The following is a 21,445-nucleotide window of genomic DNA, read 5'->3' as shown; positions in this document are numbered from 1 at the left end:
GTTGCTTCAGGTGTTACACATTTTAATGTAAAGGTGTTTAGACAAAATATCTAGTCAGACTGCAAAAGATCCAGGTGAGTAACAGCCATAAAATGTACAAGGAGTGCCATTAAAAACTTAAAGCACTCATCTCAACAAATCCTCGTACTTGTGACTTGGTTTCCACCGCGTATGCTCATCCTCCCTCCTGCTGGGTGATTGACTGATTGTCCACCATCTCTGAAAATTTACTCCACCCTATGCCACCTGTTGTTAGTCCTGTCACGTCTGTGTGTTTAGTCTGTGTGCTTTCCACTTGTTGTTGCAAGTTCATCATGTCGTGTTAATATATACAGCTTCACTCGTGTCAGCGTTTTGAGCATTTATCCCTCATGTTTCTTTTCCTTTATGTCCAGTTTTTCTGCATACAACATTCAACTGATCAGTTACAGTTTTTTGCAAGTTTTTTATATTAGGTCATGGACTTCAATATTTAATATTAGACATAATCTAATTAATTAGACCAATACTATTGTTTTTGGTCCCATTTCGCGTTATAACTCAGTGAGTGACAGGTGTCCAGCCAATGATGCAATAACGTTCACTGACCAATCACTGAGCCAATCACAGCATTCAGAGTCCTAAATGTGTGCCCTGCTATACACACAGAGCAGGTTAACTAGTTAACAACTGGAAACAGACAGACACCCAGTCTTCTCCTTTTAGAAATTTTTTAAAAAATATTGGAGGGTAAAGCTTTTTTTTTTGTATTAACTTCCAATATAACAATGCAAAGTAAAATAAAGTCACCATATCTTTTGTACTAAGCCAAAGTTCAAGGAACTAATTGCAGACTTATTATCATGTTCCTGCTATAAAATCAGGACCAAAACAAATAACGCATGAAAATGAAATTGTGATGCCTTTGCTGTTAATGTACTCTTAACAAAATTACAATTATTAATTATTAAGTCATATAACTACAAGTGTTCCAAAGTCTTGCTGTGCTCTCTGTCTAGTTATATTGGTTAAAATTTATTTTAGCATTGCATCACAAAAAGACGTAGCATAATTACATAAATACATAACATAGATACACATAACAGTAGTGATAACACCAACAAAGACATTACAATAACAATCAACTCACATATTTAAAAAGCATAAAAAGGCATTAAAAAAGCACAGAAAAAGTGGATGAACTGAATTATGGACTGACGGCCCACATGCTGAGCTAGGCAACCAATGAATTAAGGCGACAGCAGAGAACACCAAGGAACCCCCTCAAACTATCCCCACAGTGTATCTACCTTCACCCCCCCCCCCCACCGACTATCCCTTCTTAGTTGACCTCTTAGCTGATTTATTAAAACATTTCACGTTCAAATCATAGCCTTAATATTACAAACGTAAGTACTGTACTGTACATACAACATACCAGTACAAGACACCAGTACTTCCAGTAACTGACACATTCAGAAAACTGTTCACACTTGACAACTTCCCTCTTTGCCCTGCATAATAAGTTTTCATGAATACAAATAGTGACCCCTACTTAAGTCACAATTAAAACTAATACAGATTTTATTGTAATACAAATACTCCTGTTTCAGGACAAGTGAAGTACTATTTAACTTTAATCATTTCCATAGGCGTCATCCTATAGTCTGATGTCCAAGTTAGTGAGTTGCGAGTCTGCATCACCTGAAAAAACATCATTTGCCATCAACCGACAGCAAAAGCACAGCAAAACCTGAAGAAACAAACAGTCATAACACAATGCATGTACTGCCGGAAATAAATAAAGTTACAATAAAATAATATAATATTATTTTAGAGCTACCTCTGTCATTTACTCTTCCAGACAAGGTGAAATCATTATCTTGAATGGTATCTCAGGAAGAAATAAAAGCTGTATTTCTACTGAATGCAATAAAATAAGTCTCTTTTGTTTTCAAAGTGCAGCTGCTGTTGCGTTGATTTAAAGCTTACAAGGTTATAAGCAAATCACTTGTACCTTCTGTTCAAGAATATCTCATCAGTCTCATCTGTAGCAGCAAGGCCTCCGCCACCCTAATAAATTCTTTGTGGGAACTTCTCTGGTTGCTCTACACATAAAAGTAGCTCAGAGTTATTTTCTTGACATTGAAAACTAGTTGCTAGAAACTGGATAAAAGAAAGGTTTATATTATTGGCATTTTAATTTTATATATTGTTTTGTTTTTTTTTCATTCAAACCGTTGGCAACCCAGTTTATTTCAAAACACATTTATGATGATAATCATGATAATATTGATATCTTGTAATCACAGGTTGTTTTCATTCCCTCCAAATCGGACTCTTGTTTTTTTAATGGCTGAATTTTGGTTTGATTTTGGTTCTTATATGTAAGCAACAGCATCACCATGGGCCCAATTACTCACCACTGGTTCCCTATTATTGCTTTTGTGGTGTCACACAATCATCATTCATGATTTTGGGATTTATCATTTAAATTTAAAGGATGAATGATGACATGAAAGTGTCTCTTTCTACTTGCGGCCAATGCGACCTTTTTTTTTGTGATACTGTGATATGAATTAAAATAAAACAATTACTGTTTTCTTTGGTCGTCTTCATCTCACAATGAAGACGACCAAAGAAGTTGGGTTAAAAACTTCTGCCACAACTTAAAATGATGACGCTCATTGAGTCAAGGTTAGGTATAAAAAGAATGATTCATAGCTGTGATACCGGAATCCCCAGGTGGCTGGGATGGACTGACAGCAGTCTGTTCCTGTGGGTGGAAACCTCAGCTGAGATGAACATTAAAAAAAGCAACAGTGTCACACAACCCGTCGCAACTTGAGACAAATCCATCCAGAGTCTGCTGAAACTTGTGAGGAAAACACAGTAAATGTATTTATGTACTATCATCGAGTGAGCACGGGTCCGTTGTTCTGTCTGACGTCATGAGGAGTGAGGACTGGTCACAGTGAGAACCATAGTCAATCACAGACACAAAAAAGTACTTGTGTGTGTCTACACATTTTCACATCTTAGAGCAGAAATTGATCAACATTGGTTTTCTCTAACCAATGGGGGGCTGGAGCCAATCCCAATTGACTTTGAGAAGAGGGTGGTATATGCATTGGACAAGTCACCAGTTCATTACAGGGCTACACTGAAAGACAGATGACTGTTCACACTCACATACCAGTCCACCTCTACTACATGTTTTTGTCGATGGGAGGTGTGAAGGGTTTGAGCGAAGTGAAGGCATTCCACTTCATAGACCAGCAAACCAAACCAGCAACCTGCAGATATTTTCACCCGTCGAAAGTTTTAGACGAGCCCGTTGCAGGTTGCTTTAAAGGCACATGCTGACGACAAACTAAACGCAACATTAAAATGTTCTTATTCACATCAGCATTTCCTGCTTTGACAAATCTGCCTCTACAAAAAAACCCTCCGTAGTTGGAATTTACTTTCAAACAAACCTTCATCTCGCTCACATTTTGTTTTTATGAATGATGTAATTTACCCTCACTGCTTATGCAACACATATCCAGCTCATATCAACTTTTGAGCTACTACAAATATGATCACACTTGTGTAACACGTATTTACCTGATCAAAGTATTGGATGTAAAAAATACTTTTCTTAACCCCCTTTGGACTTGAAATAATTAGAGACAGAAAGCTCAGTCAAGCAAACAATCAGTTTGAGAGATGAGCTTGAGTGTGTTCTTTTGTTGTTGTTTTTCATTGGACATTTAAATTACAATTATACTGTACAGTGATGTCCATCTATTTATTATCTCAACTACCCTTTCCAAATGAAAAATCATAATTCAGACAATGAAGAATCCAATCCTTCAGCTTGAAGTGCAGTCATTAATATGTTTCAGGGTTACTATTTAACATTTCAGAGCAGGAACCTTCCCTTCAACTTATTGAGTTTGTGTTGAGAATTTATTTGTTACAAGTAACGTCTATTATTGCTCAATTCTTAAAAACCTGTCACATATCTTTGGCTGCCACTGAGAAATACAGAGGACCGCTTCACAAGTCATGTTTCCCATTCCTAAAACAATTTCTATCAACTGTGTTTGTGTTCTGCATGCAGCGACCAGCAGCAAATACAGTCTGAGCTTGTCCGCTTGGGTGACTCACAGGACTCCAGAGGGACATTGACAGCTTTCAATTAATACAAGAAATTGCAATAAGGGATAACAAGATTATTTGAGAATGTTTCTAAGCAACCACAGTTTCTCTACCTCTGGGAACAGCTGGAGACTCGATGAAGATAAGGTGGTTTTTTCTTCTTTAAATGGTGATACAAAAAAGCCTCTTGCTTATTTTGACCTGTGCTGTATTTACAAAGCACCTTATTGGTCGTCTGCACCACGCTTCACACAGAATTATTTTTACAGAGCAGACATTCAGAGATCTTAATCAAATGTAATGACAGATTATGTCTACTATGTCTACAGAATGGGAATTCGGCAAAACAAACTGAGTTATACCAAGGAGGCTGTGATGTATTTAAAGTGACCAATAATAAGAGTCTTCCCAGGTTCCCTGCCCAAATTGTGAGAAGTGGGGTTAATTTGCGTGAGCAGGGGTTCCTGTGAGAGCTTGTATGCCCTCCAGCACTTGTCAAGCACATCTCTTGTGTGTGGCGGCTGCTCTGTGCCCTTTCTGCTTTGTTCTATACACACAGGTGCCATTCTTCATCTCTCCCTCTCTTTCTATGTCTTCTTATTTTTCTCGGTAACCAGTACAGTTCTCAGTCATTGATTTGGTGTACAAGAGCTTGGGGGTATTATTTGTAGATATAATGAGGAAGAAGAGATATTATATGGAAGATCAACTCCCTCCAAGGAATGTATCACTGGCAAATTCACACAGTGGCATAAATAAAGAAACCTTACCAATGGTAACCTATATTGCATTTTATCTGGCCATTAAATATACTTTGTTAGAGTAAGTATATGTGAATATATGTACACATTTTGTTCTGTGAAAGTACCAATTGCTGTGTACTGGTTCAGTATCTGGGCTTGCACTAGGAGGTAGTATGACTAAGCGACTGTGGCTCAGTGTAAAAGATTCGAGCAAGCCACAAAAGGCCACACTCTGTGTCCTGCAGCGCACGGACGACAGACGCTCGTTGCAGGGGTTGTTGTGGGGGTCTGGGGGGCCTCCCCTGGGAAATTTTTTTAGAAAATGGGGTTGTTTTCCTGCATTCTGGTGCATTCTGAGGGCAAAATCATTTGTTCAGTTTACCTACAAAAATACACTAAAGTCAACAGTTCAAGCTGAACTATCTTTATTTCTGTCCTACTTTATGCAGGAATAAATATGAGATTCAACAATTGAAAACTTGCATTCACTATGTGAAGATACAGTCATACAAAATATTACTCAATGTTTAGTTGTAAGTTTTACTGGTTATTCCTGCCGGTAATAGGGATCAAAAGTCTAAGACAAAGTATTGATAATATCTTTCATTTACCTTCTGATTATGCAATTTCCTCCGGGATTAATAAAGTATCTATCTATCTATCTATCTATCTTGATCGGTCTGTCTCCACTCCTTCCCCCTCTCAGCATTCACCATTTGTTTATTAATGAGGATTTTAACACAAACTCTACTATAAAACACTGGATTCTTTTGATCGATCGTCCTCACCTTGTCTTACACCAATTCGCGGGTTCAGCTTGTAAAAAAACAATATTTTTGTTTTTCATTGGACGAGAGGAGGTCATGACCCGAGTGCATATTTAATGATCGGGAGCGTTCAGGTCACTTCGGCTATTTCCGTCGGCATGCTGAAATAGCGGTGCTATTTCCGCTGGTGCCACTCGCTAGCAGCAGTAGCGGCCCTGGCGCCGCTCGCTAGCGGAAGTAGCAGGGCTAGTGCCGCTCGCTAGCGGAAATAGCGAGTGCCGCTAGCGAGCGAAAAGTTGTAAGTTTTAGCCTTTTTTTCCGTAAAAATAAGAACGCCACTGTGGCTACACAGTCTAAAAACCTTGTAGCCAATCTGGAATTTACTTCGCCTATGGCTAAGTGGCGAATGGCTAGTGCAAGCCCAGAGTATGAGCAGTAGAAAACCTACATCAGAACCTTTAGTTGAAGCAGGGGCCGCACGGTGGGGCAGTGGGTGGTATTGTTACCTCACAGCAAGTAGGTTCTGGTTTCGAGTGTTTTCTATGTGGATTTTGTACGTTCTCCCCGTGTCTGCATGGGTTCTCCGGCTTCCTCCAGCCTCCAAAAACATGCTATTTAGCCTAGGTGAATTGATCAGGCTAAACTTCCCATAAGTGAGTGTGTGTGAGTGGCTGTCTTTCACGTGGCTCAGCAGATGCGTATGTGTCTGAAACAGAGATGGATGGATGGATGGGTGGGTGGGTGGATGGATGGATGGATGGGTGGGTGGACGGACGGAATAAGCAGTGCTGTTGGTGTGCTGGAGAAAGTCAAAAGACTGTAGCCCTGGTTTTGGTTCTGGTGGTACGACTAATCATCATAAGGTTGTTGGTTTGATCCCCAGCACCTGCTGCCAACATACTGAGCATGACACTACTAAGATACTACATTCTTACTAGAGCCGCCATTTTGGCGTAGGGATTAGCTTTGCACAGCCTCCTCACAACAAGAAGGTCCTGGGTTTGAAGCCCCCTAAGGAGCTGGATCCTTTCTTGGTGGGGCTTGAATGTTCTCCCCATATTTATGTGGGTTCTCTTACGTTGTCTAGCTTCCTCTTACCATTAAAAACATGAACTACAATCCTTTAGGTGTGAATGTGAGTGTAAATGGTTGTTTGTCTTCCTATGTGTGACCTTGTGATGTGTGTCAGCTGGGATAGGTTCCAGCCCCATGTGACCCTGCACAAAATTAAAGAAAATGGATGGATGGACAATCCCCTGGGCCGACAAGCCACAGCTGTTCTCTACACAGGGGAAATCAGTGGTGAGAAGTACAAACAGGTCAAAATGAGAATACTTAATGTTGACAGTGGCTCAGATTATTGAGATGTTAATATGAAGAACATGAAGATGGAAACGTGTCTTAATTGTGTATTTCCTCTCTTATGAGTGGTGTTTTAACTCAATAGTGAAGACCTGGTTTAAAGCAAAGGTAAATTATTTAGATGTTTGCCTGAAAATTGATGGAATGACCGAGAGCAGGAATACAGTGTGCCCTTGTTCCTCACGGTTAATGTGTTCTAGGAACCACACGCAATTAAGAAATTCTGCGATTTATCTTATTTATCTTACTATTTACGGTAATTGAAACGTTTATGAACCCTCCCCATACTGATATTAAACCACCTTATGTCTGTATTACCTTTTGCCACACTCTTATCGACTGTTTAAATCACTTCTTGTGTCTCACATAAGTCCGAGACTGACGGAACGGAGCGCACTTCCAGATGCCGTCAGCCAACAGAATGCATATACGGTATCATGTGACTGCCTACCAAAAATCCGCAAAGAGGTGAAGTCGTGAGCGTTGATGAGTGAAAGCAGTAGTTGATTTTCTAAAATAAACAAGGCTTGGTTCTAACTTATCTTGTTAAAAGCTTCACATTACTTGTATCTTAAAATTCACACCCTTTAGGTTTAACAGACTGTGAAGCTCATTAAAATATTTGCATTTAACACATAAAATCTGTACAAATTTAGTTTATTTTGACTCTTAACAGTGTATTGATCAGATTAGCTTTTACAATGTGCATCTTTGAGTGGACTTGCATAAGAATGAAAAAGGTAAATAGACCAATAATAACATTAAAGGTTTTGTATGGTATTTCAGGGTTTCTTTCCATTTATGGGTGTGTTTCTATGTAAACAAAAAGGCTGAGTCAGGCATTTACTGAAATACTATTAAGCATTGCGGTGCTGTGCAGGAAACTGCCTGGATGACAAACATCTCACTTTGCACATTAGTCACATTTTGGACTACAGATAAAAGGCAAAATTTTTCATTCTTCATCTCAATTACTAATGAGCTGAGATACAAACAGGATGAGACGAGTGTATGTGACAGATTTTGGCAGGCACAAAAACAGATTTATCTTTTAAAACACTGGCCAGAATGGATGACAGTGTGTCTGAATGAGATCAGACTAGTAATTACATACAGACCTGATCCAAGGATGATTTTCAAGGCTTTATCGAACTCATCGACACAATGTTGGCCAGTAGTTTGGTTGTTTTTCGTAGGGGAAGCTGTCATAACTGTGTAGTGCTGATACACATTTCACCTTCAAACTGGCAGAAGCAGGTATGGAGGGAAGGAGTGGCCCGTGCTGAGAAGACCCCTGCTGAAAGGTGTGATGCACGAGACCTTATTGTCCCTCCAGCTACTCGTCAACGAGAATGCTCCGTCCCTGCAGGCCACACAGTTTTCCTCCCAGAACTGCCCTAATATTTAATGAATACTGTAACAGGCATACGAGCTTTCTTGCGGCATCAGTGTTTCACATTTACAGCTATAAACACTAGGAAGTTGCAAATCACAAATCCAGTCCTCTGCAGCTCCGGGGGTTAAGGGTTAAACAATAAATGGCATTTTCTTAAAACATTTACAAAAAATCGAACATGTCTCAAGGTGTGCTGGGTGATTTTTAATCATATGAATTCTGTTTATTATCTCTAAAGCTATTGTTTGTGAGTCTTTGGTATTTTGTCCTCAGCAACTAAAGGGGCTAACTGAGGGTGAGGCATGAAACTTACTGGCCAATAAGCCAAGCCACAAGACAAAATATTGAAGAAGTGGTCATCGTTGACCGCCATGATCAGAGCAAGGACTACACTGGACCAGCGTCACATATCATATCCAAGCAAACAATATTCAGATGAGGAATCCCTAAAAGTACGCCAACACTGTATATAGACGACACCAAACCCACGATCCATGAATGATGCTGGACTCCCTCGTATGCAATATGTCATTCACACCTTCCAGCTGGCTGTTGACAAGGCGCTTTTGGCTCAGAGAAGAAATCGGATCAGTAATCACCAACTACTATTCGCCTCAATACTCAATACTACGTATATTTGTACTTGTCGTGGTCAGAACATGGAGCTTCGGTCCTGTCCAGCGTCCCTCCCTTCAGCCACATTCCCTCTTCCCCAGACCTCCCTTTCTTTGCTGCCTCATTATACCCTGTGAATGAGTCAATACCTACAAGTATTAACTCCAGTTGGATGAGCATTAATCACTGATTACCTCTTTAGCCTAACACTGCAACAGCAACATCTCTGAGGCAGGATGGCGACATGCTTGTTGGATTGTTTGATACCGTTATCTCAATCAGAGAATTAAGGGAGAATTCAAAGAATTAAGGATATACACACTGTGTCAAGGCTAAAACAAAAATTAAATCAAACGAAATTTGATGCCTGAAAAAAATACAAGTTGAAAATCTGTGAGATGAAACACCATATACATAAGATTTCCTGTTTGATTTTTGTACCTACTTTGCCTGTAGGTCCAGCACCAGCAAACATTTGAGTAGAGGCGGTGCCCTTCACCCTGTTTGCTAACAGAATATTACTCATGTGTAAACGGTATTAAACCGACTCATTTTTGTAGATCTGGGGAAATGTCAGAGACAGATATCCTGACTGCTAAAGTTGTACTGGAGTAATAGTTTGTAGACCTGCTCTCAATGTGGAACAAATGATCATCCAGCTGGCAGGATGATTTACCAGAGACACTTAAAAAGTTATCAAAATGTTCGGAGTCATGGCCTTGGGCTGTCATGAGTTAATTAATGATTACATTAATGATTTTTCAAAGACGTGAACATAATGTAATTTTCTATCATAGCTTATATTTATTCCAGGAACTGATAAATTTTTAGATAACATTATTTTATATAAATAATGACATTTATGAAATGTGATTGAAAACCTTGACATCTTCATTCTGTTTCTTTATTTTTTTACGTTAGAATAACTGCTTACTTGTGTTGCAGGTGAGAAAGTCTCCTCTACAACAGTCCTCAGAACATGAAACCATATCGGGCTTTCTCATCTCCAGTAAGCACCCATTATCTAGCCATCAACTAGACCCCAGAAGAGGCACCTCTTTGTGACAAACAATCAGCTTTAAGCCACTATACCACAGAAGAATATGACCCCCTTGGCGACACAGGTGATGAACCATGTTAACACCCAGGGGGCTGATATTATTGACCTCTCTGGGACAGAGCTGGTTTGGCTTTTTAACTAGAAATACTCGGGTGAAAAAAAGAAAACCAAAATACAGCCCAAAGAGACTTTTTTACTGGATAGTCATACGCTCAAAAAGCAGAGAAAATATTTTCTTTTCCAACTATTGCATGTTAGTTATTTCCACTCATGAACAGCTGAGAGACATTTAAGGGATTACCCACCTAGTCCGTGACCTTGCTTCCTGTCTACCTATTTTATCATTATGTGTTTTCACTCAAAATGTGCACCTATCGAAGCCCAAAATAGCCCAGCACTTCATAAAGATGCATGAAGATTGCTGCTACAACTGCCGGTCCTGTGTGTATGTGTGTGTGTTCAGATCAAATCTCTTAGATCAGGATTGTTATCCAGAGGGCTTATTATGTCACCAATGGCTGACATGGTCTTTTCTTTCTTTCATAAGATCAACAATCAGGGAACCTGTTCAATACTAGCACTAAGCTTGTCTTGTCTTTTATTGTAATCCAGGCAAAACACTAAAATGCCTGCTGTGCTCGTCTACAAGTCCTCTTCTCCATGTGTAACTTCTTACATTATTTCCCCGTCATGTATCTGCCATCAGTAATTGCATGATACTGGAACGTTATCTTTCCCAATGGTACATTTCAAAAGATCCTTGACTCATTTGTTTCAAAGCAATGACATCATCTTTAGATGACCTTATTAACCAGAGTGGTCTGGACAACCACAGTCATAACAGATCTAACTAGGAAACAACAGAATTCTGTTGCACTGAGGTACAATGTCTCTATAGTCTACAAGCCTGTGTCTTATGGTTCCTCCAAAGGACAAAAACACTAGGAGTTTCTGGTGAAAATTTCCTGATGCAATATGGTTGCATGTGCATTCTAGATAAGCTGTACTTTCTCATGAGAACGATAAATTTTCTTGAGAGTATTAAATTTTCCATCCTGTGCACCAGAATTGCATTTATTATTTTTGACTAATGTCCACATAAAATGGTTCTAAATCTAAAACTGTTAAACATCGATTAACTTTCATATTTTAGTCTGTTTTTGAAACTGACTGATTCTACATCATTCAGAGTTTCATTAATTCATATCTCTTTTGCTGGTCTGTATCTACAATCAAAGTCCAATTAAAACACTAATTTCCACGATTTTTGCTGTGTGAGAATTTTGCTTAGCCTACAGCATTCACAATAACAAAGGAATACATCACCACATTAGTTTATTAATGGCCTACCTGGTCTAAATATTGATGAGAACCCAATGCTTGCATTTAATATTCTCTATGGTGATCTGAGTAAGCACATCTCTTGACTTGTTGTTATTTTAAAGTATCCACTTACATACTATGACACCTGGGAGTGAATGGCCACAAGCACTCATTCTGAAGGACCAAAACAACAACAACCACAACAGCATGTTTTGAGCAAATGCCTGTTCCATTTAATTTGAGTGTTTCGTTGATACAGAGCAAGGAGGCAGCATGAGTTGGCAGTCTGCTATAACGTCTCTAAACAAAACAACATTACAGTAGTTCCAGTTAACAGAAAACTATAAACCCAAGCAACACGCATATGGCCATGATTTCTGACCTTCCTCTCAAGGAAGGTATGACGAGACAACTTCTCTTCTGAGATAGTACCCTCCTGCTGTGGATTCAACATTAAACCAGCAAATGATTGAATACCAAGCAGCTTCCCTGATCAATATTACAAATGGGGTTATGGAAAGTAAATGCATCCTGAGTATATAATTTTTTTTCCTAATAGAAACAAGCAGTGGTAGAAGAATGGTTCTTTACTAAAATCCTTTCATTAAAGTGACATCATATTTTGACATGAGTAATACTTAAAGTCATCATCCAGTCATTTTACAATAGGGAGATAAATGAAAGCTTCAATCTGTCATTAATGACCCAGATGGTGGGTCAGAGCCCAGTGACAGAAGGCCTCTGTCACCGATTTAAGCACAAGCACATGGCGCAGCATGGCTCAGACAGATATTAAACATTAGATTGAATACCACTAATTAAATATCCATCAAATAATATGCCTAGTACTGTGCTCTGAGGTGCTTGAACATTGGTAAGAGGCATAACTGTCAATAGGTAGTAAAACATTGCAGCTCTGATTGGCTTTGGTGGTGCAGTAAAATAGACTGTTGTTTTTGGATCAGGACTTCTATGTGGGTTCTGAAGGTAAGACTAGACGGTAAGAGAGACTTCCAAATGGGTTGTAATTCCTTAGCCTTGGGAAGACTCAGACTACTTCACTTGGATTTAACATTGGAAGTGGCTAATATTGTGTAGGGCCTGTAATAAACACAATCGCACCCAAGCATGACATTTCCCTTTAATCCCGTGTGCAGCCATTAGAACAAGTACAAGCTCCTGTCACTGATTTGTCATATCTGCTGTGATTTCCATAATTCATACCTTGCACTTGATTTTACACTCTCACAAAGCTGCAGCAAACACCTGAGATTACAAGCAAATCAGTGTCAAAGGGGAATAGCAAATTTATTTATCATGAAAACACGAGGTAATCCAGAATCCTACCTGCTGTTTGATGCCCTGGAGCCACATTTCTTAGCTGATAAGTCACATGTGGTTCAATATTCCACCACATATAACTCGAGAGGCTCTCTTCCTGTTTACGTTAAGCTACTGCCAGCTATGACTGTAGATGGATCACATTGGGCCATATGGAAGAGTGTGTTTGGTCTATCCCAGAAAAATGCAAGCAAATATAAATACTTCAGATGGTAGAGTAATATAATGGTTTTTTTAAAAAAAGATTATCGGATTCATAGTTATGATCATTACTCGTCTCATTTTCCCTAATTCCAAGCAATGGCAGACAGTGGTCAATGTGTTGTTGGTGAACAAAAATAGAACAGTGTGAAGACAGGCTAACATGGTCACAAAATGACAGAGCCAAACGTGTGACAAACAAAATGTCACATATGCCCTGCGAAACAGTGAGATCTGTTGTGAAGCTTTGTGGTGAAGCAGCAACTGTCACATGTAGGCTACAGCGCTGCCGCTGAGCGCTGAATGTGACCACTGGATTCCACGGCCACTTCCTGACCTGTAATTCATCCTCTGCTTCTCGATATCGCTACTTCTATGAAGGAGAATGTGTTCAGATAGTATCTGTATGAATATAAGGATTAATTACAGACTATGTTTTAATTAAAATGGTTAATTAAAAACAACAATGCCACTGTTTATTAAAGTTTACACATTATACTTTTGTAATTACCTCAAAACAGGGCTTCATTTTTTCTGGTCTCCCTTCTTCCTTGGGACTGAATGGGTAAACTGTTCAGTCTAGAATGGGAGTTATGAATCGTACCTTTAACTGCTTCTGTAGTAGTAACGTCTGTGTCTGTTTTTTATAAGTATGCCATAAAACCAGTATGCCGATACACTGAACCAGACACAATGTGACACAAGACTCCAGTATGACGCAACATTTTGGTTTAGAAAGTTCACGATGGAAAGTACAGTTGACAAACTAATAGCAGGATGTAAACTCAAATCTGGCATTTCATATGTGTCCAGGCTGTTGTCTAGCTGATCTGTGTCCCAGTCAACACGAGGCAGTCTTTACCAACTGAGGCCCCCTTCACACGATGCCGCAACTTTTTGAAAACGCAACTTTTTTGTTGCGTTTACGCCTTCCGTCCTCACGACAACGCAGATATCCGGAACGAAAACACAACTTTTTAAAAACGCTGGACTAGGTGGATTTTTTTTAAAACGCTGGGTCTGCGTTGTCGTGTGGACGGTGTATCCGCAACTTTTTAAAAACGCTGACGTCTTGCCTGCAACGAAAACCTCTGTGACGTCATATTTATGGGCCCGTGTGTTGTGACAACAAAACACGCATAAAATTTGACTCAATACTGCCACCACATGGTTTGGCATGCTTCTAGCCATCTTCGGAAACGCACTGATGCGTTTACATGTGGACGGAGATTTTTTTGAAAACGCTGTCGTGTGGACGCGAATCGTTTTCGAGGCGTATTTAAAAAGTTGCGTTTTCAAAAAAATCCGTCATCGTGTGGATGGGGCCTGAGATTAAAAGCAAAAAGTTTTGTCAGGATGTTTGGCCAAAGGTTGACAAAGTTTCAAGATTTGAAATGAAGAGAGCTTCAGCCTTATGGGACTGCTGGCTCTAATGAAGTGCCAGATCTGATCATTGCACTGAAAAACAAATATGTAATGCCAGGTAGGAAAAAACATCTACATGTACAATGACACCTAGACAATTCTAAGAATCAGATCTGAAAAGGAGTATGTTCACAAATACTAGATCCTAAATATGTTAAAATAAACATGTCTTACATGACATGGAACCATTTTTACTGGTATTTTTTTTATTTCTGTTAACCAGCTGAAGCCATTATTTTAAAAAGTACCTCAGGAAGATATCATAAACAGTATTTCTGTTGACAGCAGTGGGAAATCATAGTTTTTACTGTGACATTGTGTTGAAAGATTTAAAACTAAATGAGGTTATCAGCAAATTACTTGTAAACCAGTAAGTTGATTTCAAATATAACTTGTTCTTGAATTATTCTTGTATTTTCAGAGGTTTCTTATCATCTGAGAAGCAATAAAGTTGCAATATTTATTTTTGACAAGTTAATCTTAAAAGATAGGAATTAATACTGTAAATACATTATTAATGCTCTTTTATGTGCATGTGATGTTGATACAGGGATTTTGCTATATTCACGTTTAACAATACAGTACCTAACAGTACTGTAATTTTAGAAAAGATATACTGTTAATCCACACAACATACACAACACACTAAAGTCGTGGATATCTGTGTTTAGCTATTTCAATCGAAGGTTGAATTTTAAATGTACATTCTCATACTGTAAACCAAAATACATCTATATATAAAGTGGCGATGAAAATAAAAGCGGAGGTGATAAAATTGTGTTTAACACGTTGCACAAATGAGCTGCCAAAGTTTTGCTGTCCGTTTTTTGTGCGTTAAAAGCTTTGCGTGTGCAGAAACCCCGATATGACTATAATCAATAGAAGTACACGTGGGGGTTCTTTGTCAATTATCTCGGTGTTTAATTTTAGTCATTTCTACTCAACCCACGCCTGTATGTTGATATTATTACCATTCTCGATCCTGTTCACGGACGCACTGTGGTATACACTGTGGTATACACTGTGGTATACACTGTGGTATACACTGTGGTATACACTGTGGTATACACTGTGGTATACACTGTGGTATACACTGTGGTTTACGCTCGTCACTCAGATAAATAAAATTAAATAAAAGTATGTAAATTCAGTAGACTGATCTCCAAAGACACACCGCTTCTTCAGCTGCATTCGTTTCGCCTGCCTTTTCATTAGTGTTTCAAATGGGTCGGATTTGGGTTAGGCGGGCGCACGGGAATGGAACGTTTTTAATAACTATTCTTACTTCTACCTCTCGTTAGTTTGAGCTGCTCGTGTTGAAAGACAGCAGTTTGAACAATGTTGATGGTTTCTAATCACAATGATCTCCTCACAAGTCAGGGACTGCGGTGGATTCATCCGTGCGCGTCTCTTATCTTACCTTTCGCTGCACGTTTCGGCTCCTAGAGGCTCATTGTTACGGAGGGATGAGAACACTCGCGTTAAATCACAACAGTTCTGCTCTCCTCAAACCGGCTTCAGAGCGTTTACATCCCCAAACCGAACAGCGGGGAGTGTGGAAGGCGTCGAGTGTTAAAGGAGTGACCTGCGAAATGAAGGATGAGCCTTAAAACACATCAGCACAGCTGTACTCCTCTCTTGCTGCCAGCTTTCACTCGGGAGGAGGAAACAAAAAACAAAACAAAAACAAGAATTTATCGACGAGTTGGGATTACAAATGTCCTTTTCACCAAGTTGCGTGCCAGCATGAGCGCGCAAGCACCGGGTGGTTGTAGTTCGGACAAAAGACGGGTTTCTCCGTTTGTTCTCCGACACCGACGCGGCGCGTAAGGATGAGGCATGATTGCTGCGCGCTCCCGACAACCCCAAGCGCGTTCACAGGTCAGACGATCCGCGGCCGTGGGAGTGAACCGCAATAAGAAATAATTCATGGAAAAGAGGTCGGCATTTTGGCAGAGAGAACACCGCTCCTGTATGTTGCACATTTTCTTTGAATAATTGAAAAGGTCGCTCATTGCTACAACCTCTGAATGAATCCACGATGACCATCGAAGGTGTCATCCGACAGTGTTTTCACGAAGCTTGGTGGAGGAGACGTACAGCATTGCTGTTGGTCACACGTGTAAATTCCACGGAATCTAATTTTCCATATCATTATAAAAGATTGTGTTAGAAAACCTCATTCAAAAAAAATAAATGTGAATTGCACATGCTTTTATTTATCCTCTAATATTATTCACGGGCCTTCAAATGAGGCCTTTTTCATTGACATTATAAGACTTGTTATGTAAGACTCCCTGGATGATTCTGTAACAGCGGCTTGCTTCCCCCCAAGGCTTATATTGTACCCAGTGAGAAAACTAATAGGCAAAACATGGGAGCAGAGGCACAGAGGTCCCTGGTTCAGTGGATATCTACCACAATTATTAGGATTATTTTCATTTATGGCCTGGATAGACTGATGAATACTCCACGATGTCTGCTCCACCATTCATTTATGTGTAGAACAAATTTTGGAGCTGCTTATGCAGCCCACAGTCAGGCTGTTCTGTAGCAAAGTATCTTAAAAGAGCAGCTGCTCCAGATGCTGACACCAGGTAGGAAATGTCCCTGAGCTTACAGCTGATCAGGTCAATACTGGCATAAAACTACACCGCAGCATCACAAAGCACTTTCATAAAACTCAAATCAAACAATGGGACAGCAATAAAAACAGAACTGAGCATCTATATTCATGCTGCATAGCATGTGTCCACAAAAATAGTACACTTTTAAGGACAATAGGTCCACCACTACAGAGAAAGTTGTGATGTCTTACAGCTTACTGGCCTTGGTGAAAGAAGTAGATCAGGTCTTTCCAAGGACAACTTGTTAGGGACTGACCTGAAAGCTCAGACATGTCAGTTTTAATAACCCAAGTCGTGATATTTCGTGATAGTCCTGACTGGTAATAAAAAAAACTGTAAGACAGGTTTTTAAAAAGGTATGTCTGTTAGTTATATTTTAGGTGACAAAAATGTATGACAGAAGTGAAACAAAAAGGAGCGGAATAAAGTTTGTGTCGTGCATCATGAAAAAAGTCTGACATTCAATCAGAGGGTGCATGTATTAGTAGTTCATTTACAGCATCAAAATAGACTTCAGTCTACTCTGGACATCCATGCTTAGCAGATGGCTTCCAGAGAACATATCAAATATTTTTGTGATTACAGATTTGGATGAAGCATGCAGTATGTAAAAATTCTTTTCATGGTTACAACTGTGCAAATGATTGGAGACAGGTGGTAGTCAGCAGTTTGTTTTGGGTGTTTTTGTACTGCAGACTTAAAAATGCGTCCCTCCAGTCTTGAGAGATACTGTATATGACTGAAGTAAAGAAACGTTTACTACAGGAGACGATACTCTCTCATAAAATCTTCGGCATTTACACTCTTTGGGTAGATCGTGATTGGAGGGCGTGTACGGTGAACAACAGTAAGACAAATTGCCTCACTGAGGTCTGGACATGGGTGGTGGAGGCTAACGACTGCTGATGAAACAAGGAAGCTGAAGATTCTGCAAAACTGGATGGTGATAAGAAGCTGGAGGTTATGTTCTACAACAGCATGAAAAAACTAGATGCTCTGAGAATTCCTTTTTTTTTTAAATACAACTGCCGCTACTCTGATGGTTATATCTGATATGAACAGCTTATGGGTGAAGTTTGAGTACACGTGAGATATGAATGACATAATGGGATGAGAATAAATGGCATAAATATGCAAGGTAACAATTTCCTGATGGAAATTTTCTGAGTGTCGTTACAATTGAACCTGGCAGGAGAGTTTGTTAAAAGAATCAGATCGGCCATCTCCAGTCTCTCATTTGTGATGGTAGGTGACCTAGAAATAAAAAGTGACAGAAGGCATTCCCGCCCACCGGCTCCACCGGCACAAGGGCTCCCCCCACTCTCACCGTCAGGTCCATAATCACACACCACATCACACACAGGAGTTCCGACACACCAATATGTTAATACTTAACATATAACAATATCATGTGCTCACTCACAATCGTTTTTTTCCCCATGTCTTTTTAGCATTGCCACCTCTTGGTTTTACATGCCTCACAGTAGAGGTAGCTCAATTCTATTACTCCAAATAGGCTCCCATGTGACAGAAAGAAAGGGAGGTTCCAGGCCAGACAAGTACCGTCCATCACCTACTCTGCTGCAAGGAAAGCCCTGCTGGCTGCAAGCCCAGATTACAAAGGAGTGCTGAATACAAGACTTGTATCTTTGCTCTGTGAAGGTGTTCCAGGAGGCACGAACAAAACAGTTTTCACACTAAATGGAAACATTGGGTTGCTTCACAGTTTTCTATGTGACAATAGTTGTTAACGTGTAAAAGAAGGTAGCATCAGAATTGCTGGCAAACACATTTTCATGAGTGACTTTTAAGTAGAATGGGGACCACGCCTCAGGTTTCTAAATCGAGTTTGATGGATAGAAGTAGAAACCCCCACCATCAGGAAATGACTACGGAAATGAGAAAATGTTGAGTCTTGATAACAAAGGCAAAGAGTTTCACACACATTTCAATTTGTAATTTATCAGTCGTCTAACAACTTTTCTCTTCCATCAGAGGATCATTCCTCTTCCAGTAGCCTTCTTAGTCTTTCTACACTAAGATACAGCAGGAAGAGGCTGATCCGCTACTTTAAAAGCAAAGACAATAGGATCAATCTGAGATCTTTTTTTTTAAATCTGTGCAGTGAAAAAGCAGTTCCACATGGAGATTCCTCTGGTGCCAACATACTGTCACCCTGTCACTGCAGACACAAAGACTGTTGACATGCAAGACTACAATTTAAATCTTTTCAGTATTTTTTTGCTACCTTGAAGAGAAACGTCTATTTGTGATGCCAACTCTTCCATTTCAAGCCTAGTCGTCCACATTAGTAACCATGGTTACCATATTGTGTCTCGACACATGAAAACCAGTGACCGTGGATATTAAGGAATATTGTTGTAAATGATGAAAAGATATCTTGTTTTTATGGTCAGTCATGTCTGTATTGGTTTTTTACACTGAGCTTATCAATTAGCAAAATCTTTCCCACAATCTTACCTTATCACGTAAGATGAATCTCTTCTCCCGTATTTTATTTACCCTCCTCCGAGATGTCTCAACTTCACCACGGTTAAAAATAGATACACCCCCTCCCTCCCCCTGCTTTGTTTTCATGGAGGAAATGAAAAGCACACATACAGGGGAATGACTGAAAAAAACAATAATCTGCAAGATCCAATGAAGACTCGTCTATTTGGGTAGGAAAAGAATACGAGGAGCAGTGATCCAAACAAACAAAGCATTTTTCTGAGGTTTAAAGGTTTAGACCCGTGGCTCTCTGTTAGTCATAGAGCTAATAATTCACAGGGCTTTAATCTTTTCATTTCATTTTGGTTTTTGATCTGAAAATAGTCCTTGCTATCTGTTGCACAGAACTGAAGCCTACCCACCAACTCCTATTGACAAAGCAGATTCAAGTAAGAGTGCTCCCAATCCCCACCCCCACCCCCCTCCAAATAATCCTGTTAAATATTTGAACAGGGGACATTATGGGTTGTTAAAAATCACAGACTTTTCAGGCCCATTGTGGACATATGGATATTGATTTCTAACTGTTTGGTGCTGATCTTAATTCAATTTTCTGATCTTTGTTTGACTACACGTGCAAACAGCCAGGATAAAATAAGAGAAAGATGCCTCTGCAGATGTTTCCCCCTCATGTTCAGGCTCTTACTACTCTTTTCTGTCAAATTGAGTGAAAGGTATGAAGACTGGGGGGAGACAGAGGGGCAAATGGAGTGAATGAGAGATGGAAGAAAGTGATATTACAAGAGAATGGGTTGATTGGGACATGTTGGTAGGGAAAGCAAGGTCTGGCAGGGCCAACACTGGACTCAGCTCAGAGAGTGACAGACAGAGGAGGAGGACAGGCAAGAGGACGGGGGGAGGGGGGTGTCTTGGGAGAGATGTGAGCTGAGTCAAAGCCCCCAAAGCTCTTCTGATTTCTCTGTGAAAGACACAGTGTTGAAAAAATAGATAGCATGTGCCCTCTCTGCCAAGGCATGCCCAAGAAAATGACATCATCATCATGAAAACTAGCAAGGACACGAGGCACAAGCCCCAGACTCACACTTGGATCTTTTATTTATTATTATTCACTCACTTATTCATCATTTTTCTTGCACTCAGACTATTGCATTGCACTGAATGTGATCCCAGCAGCTTTTCCTTGTATGTGCAGCCAGACTCCCACTGTGCAAAGTGCACATCAATAAAAATAAATACTCTAAACGTAAATACTTATAATGTACAGCTACATGGAAACACTGTGCATAGTGCAGGGACAAATAATCACATGTTGACTGTAGGTTCAACAGGAGGCTACAGTTGCAGTACAACGCGGTCACATATAATAAGAGCTGTGCGAGATTGATATACTGCTGTTGCGGGTGTTTAACTCAGGTGAGCAGCTGCATCACATCTGGCGCTCCTTTTCTTCAAATCTTTTCGCTTTATTCTGGAGGTAACGTGCTTTGCCTTCTTCGAAACGCCTCTGCTCCGCCTCTCCATCTGTCTGAAGAAACCAAAACAGAAAAATGGCTTATTTTTTTGATAAATTCATCATTTACATGTACAGGTAGCCCTCAACCTACGAACACAATTGGCTCTGAGAGGCTGTTTATAAACTGAATTATGTGTAAGTTGTTTTTTGTTAAGTTTCAATCTATAATTCACATTTGAGGTCATTGAAATGCCAATACTACTCTAAATATGAAAGTAACGTGACACTGCAGAAGAGATGTGTGGGTTGCAGCAGAAAGGGGAACTACAAGTCAGACATGGCGGTGCACGGTTGTTCGTATCTACAAATGTTTGTAAGTCAGGTGTTCGTATCTTGAGGATTTCCAGTATAGTGAAAGCAAATGTAATTGTGTAGTTATATTTGATCTGATATAAACAGTCTGTCGTAATAATCATTCATCTTCATGAAGGACTTTTTAAATTACAGTACAAGAAGCTCTATAGTACACAATATA

At 39.8% G+C, this 21,445-nt stretch overlaps 2 protein-coding genes across 3 annotated transcripts in view; both read right to left on the bottom strand.

The window, feature by feature from the left end:
- The window catches only part of LOC137608956 (probable G-protein coupled receptor 153), a 34,401-nt gene extending 18,234 nt beyond the window's left edge, over window positions 1–16,167 (bottom strand). For both annotated transcript variants that reach the window (XM_068335605.1, XM_068335614.1), the window contains exon 1: window positions 15,779–16,167. The gene's annotated coding sequence lies outside the window, so the exon portion shown is untranslated. The remainder of the gene's footprint in view (window positions 1–15,778) is intronic.
- Window positions 16,168–20,523: 4,356 nt separating this feature from the next.
- acot7 (acyl-CoA thioesterase 7) overlaps window positions 20,524–21,445 on the bottom strand; it is a 52,148-nt gene continuing 51,226 nt past the window's right edge. The window contains exon 9 of the mRNA XM_068306567.1: window positions 20,524–20,982. Within this exon, the coding sequence (XP_068162668.1) occupies window positions 20,884–20,982 (99 nt within the window). The 3' untranslated portion in view covers window positions 20,524–20,883. The remainder of the gene's footprint in view (window positions 20,983–21,445) is intronic.

This window comes from Antennarius striatus, chromosome 2 (assembly GCF_040054535.1).
Source record: "Antennarius striatus isolate MH-2024 chromosome 2, ASM4005453v1, whole genome shotgun sequence".
Taxonomy (NCBI): domain Eukaryota; kingdom Metazoa; phylum Chordata; class Actinopteri; order Lophiiformes; family Antennariidae; genus Antennarius; species Antennarius striatus.
Note: the sequence above shows the minus strand (reverse complement) of the source record. Positions and strands in the feature narration are given on the sequence as shown.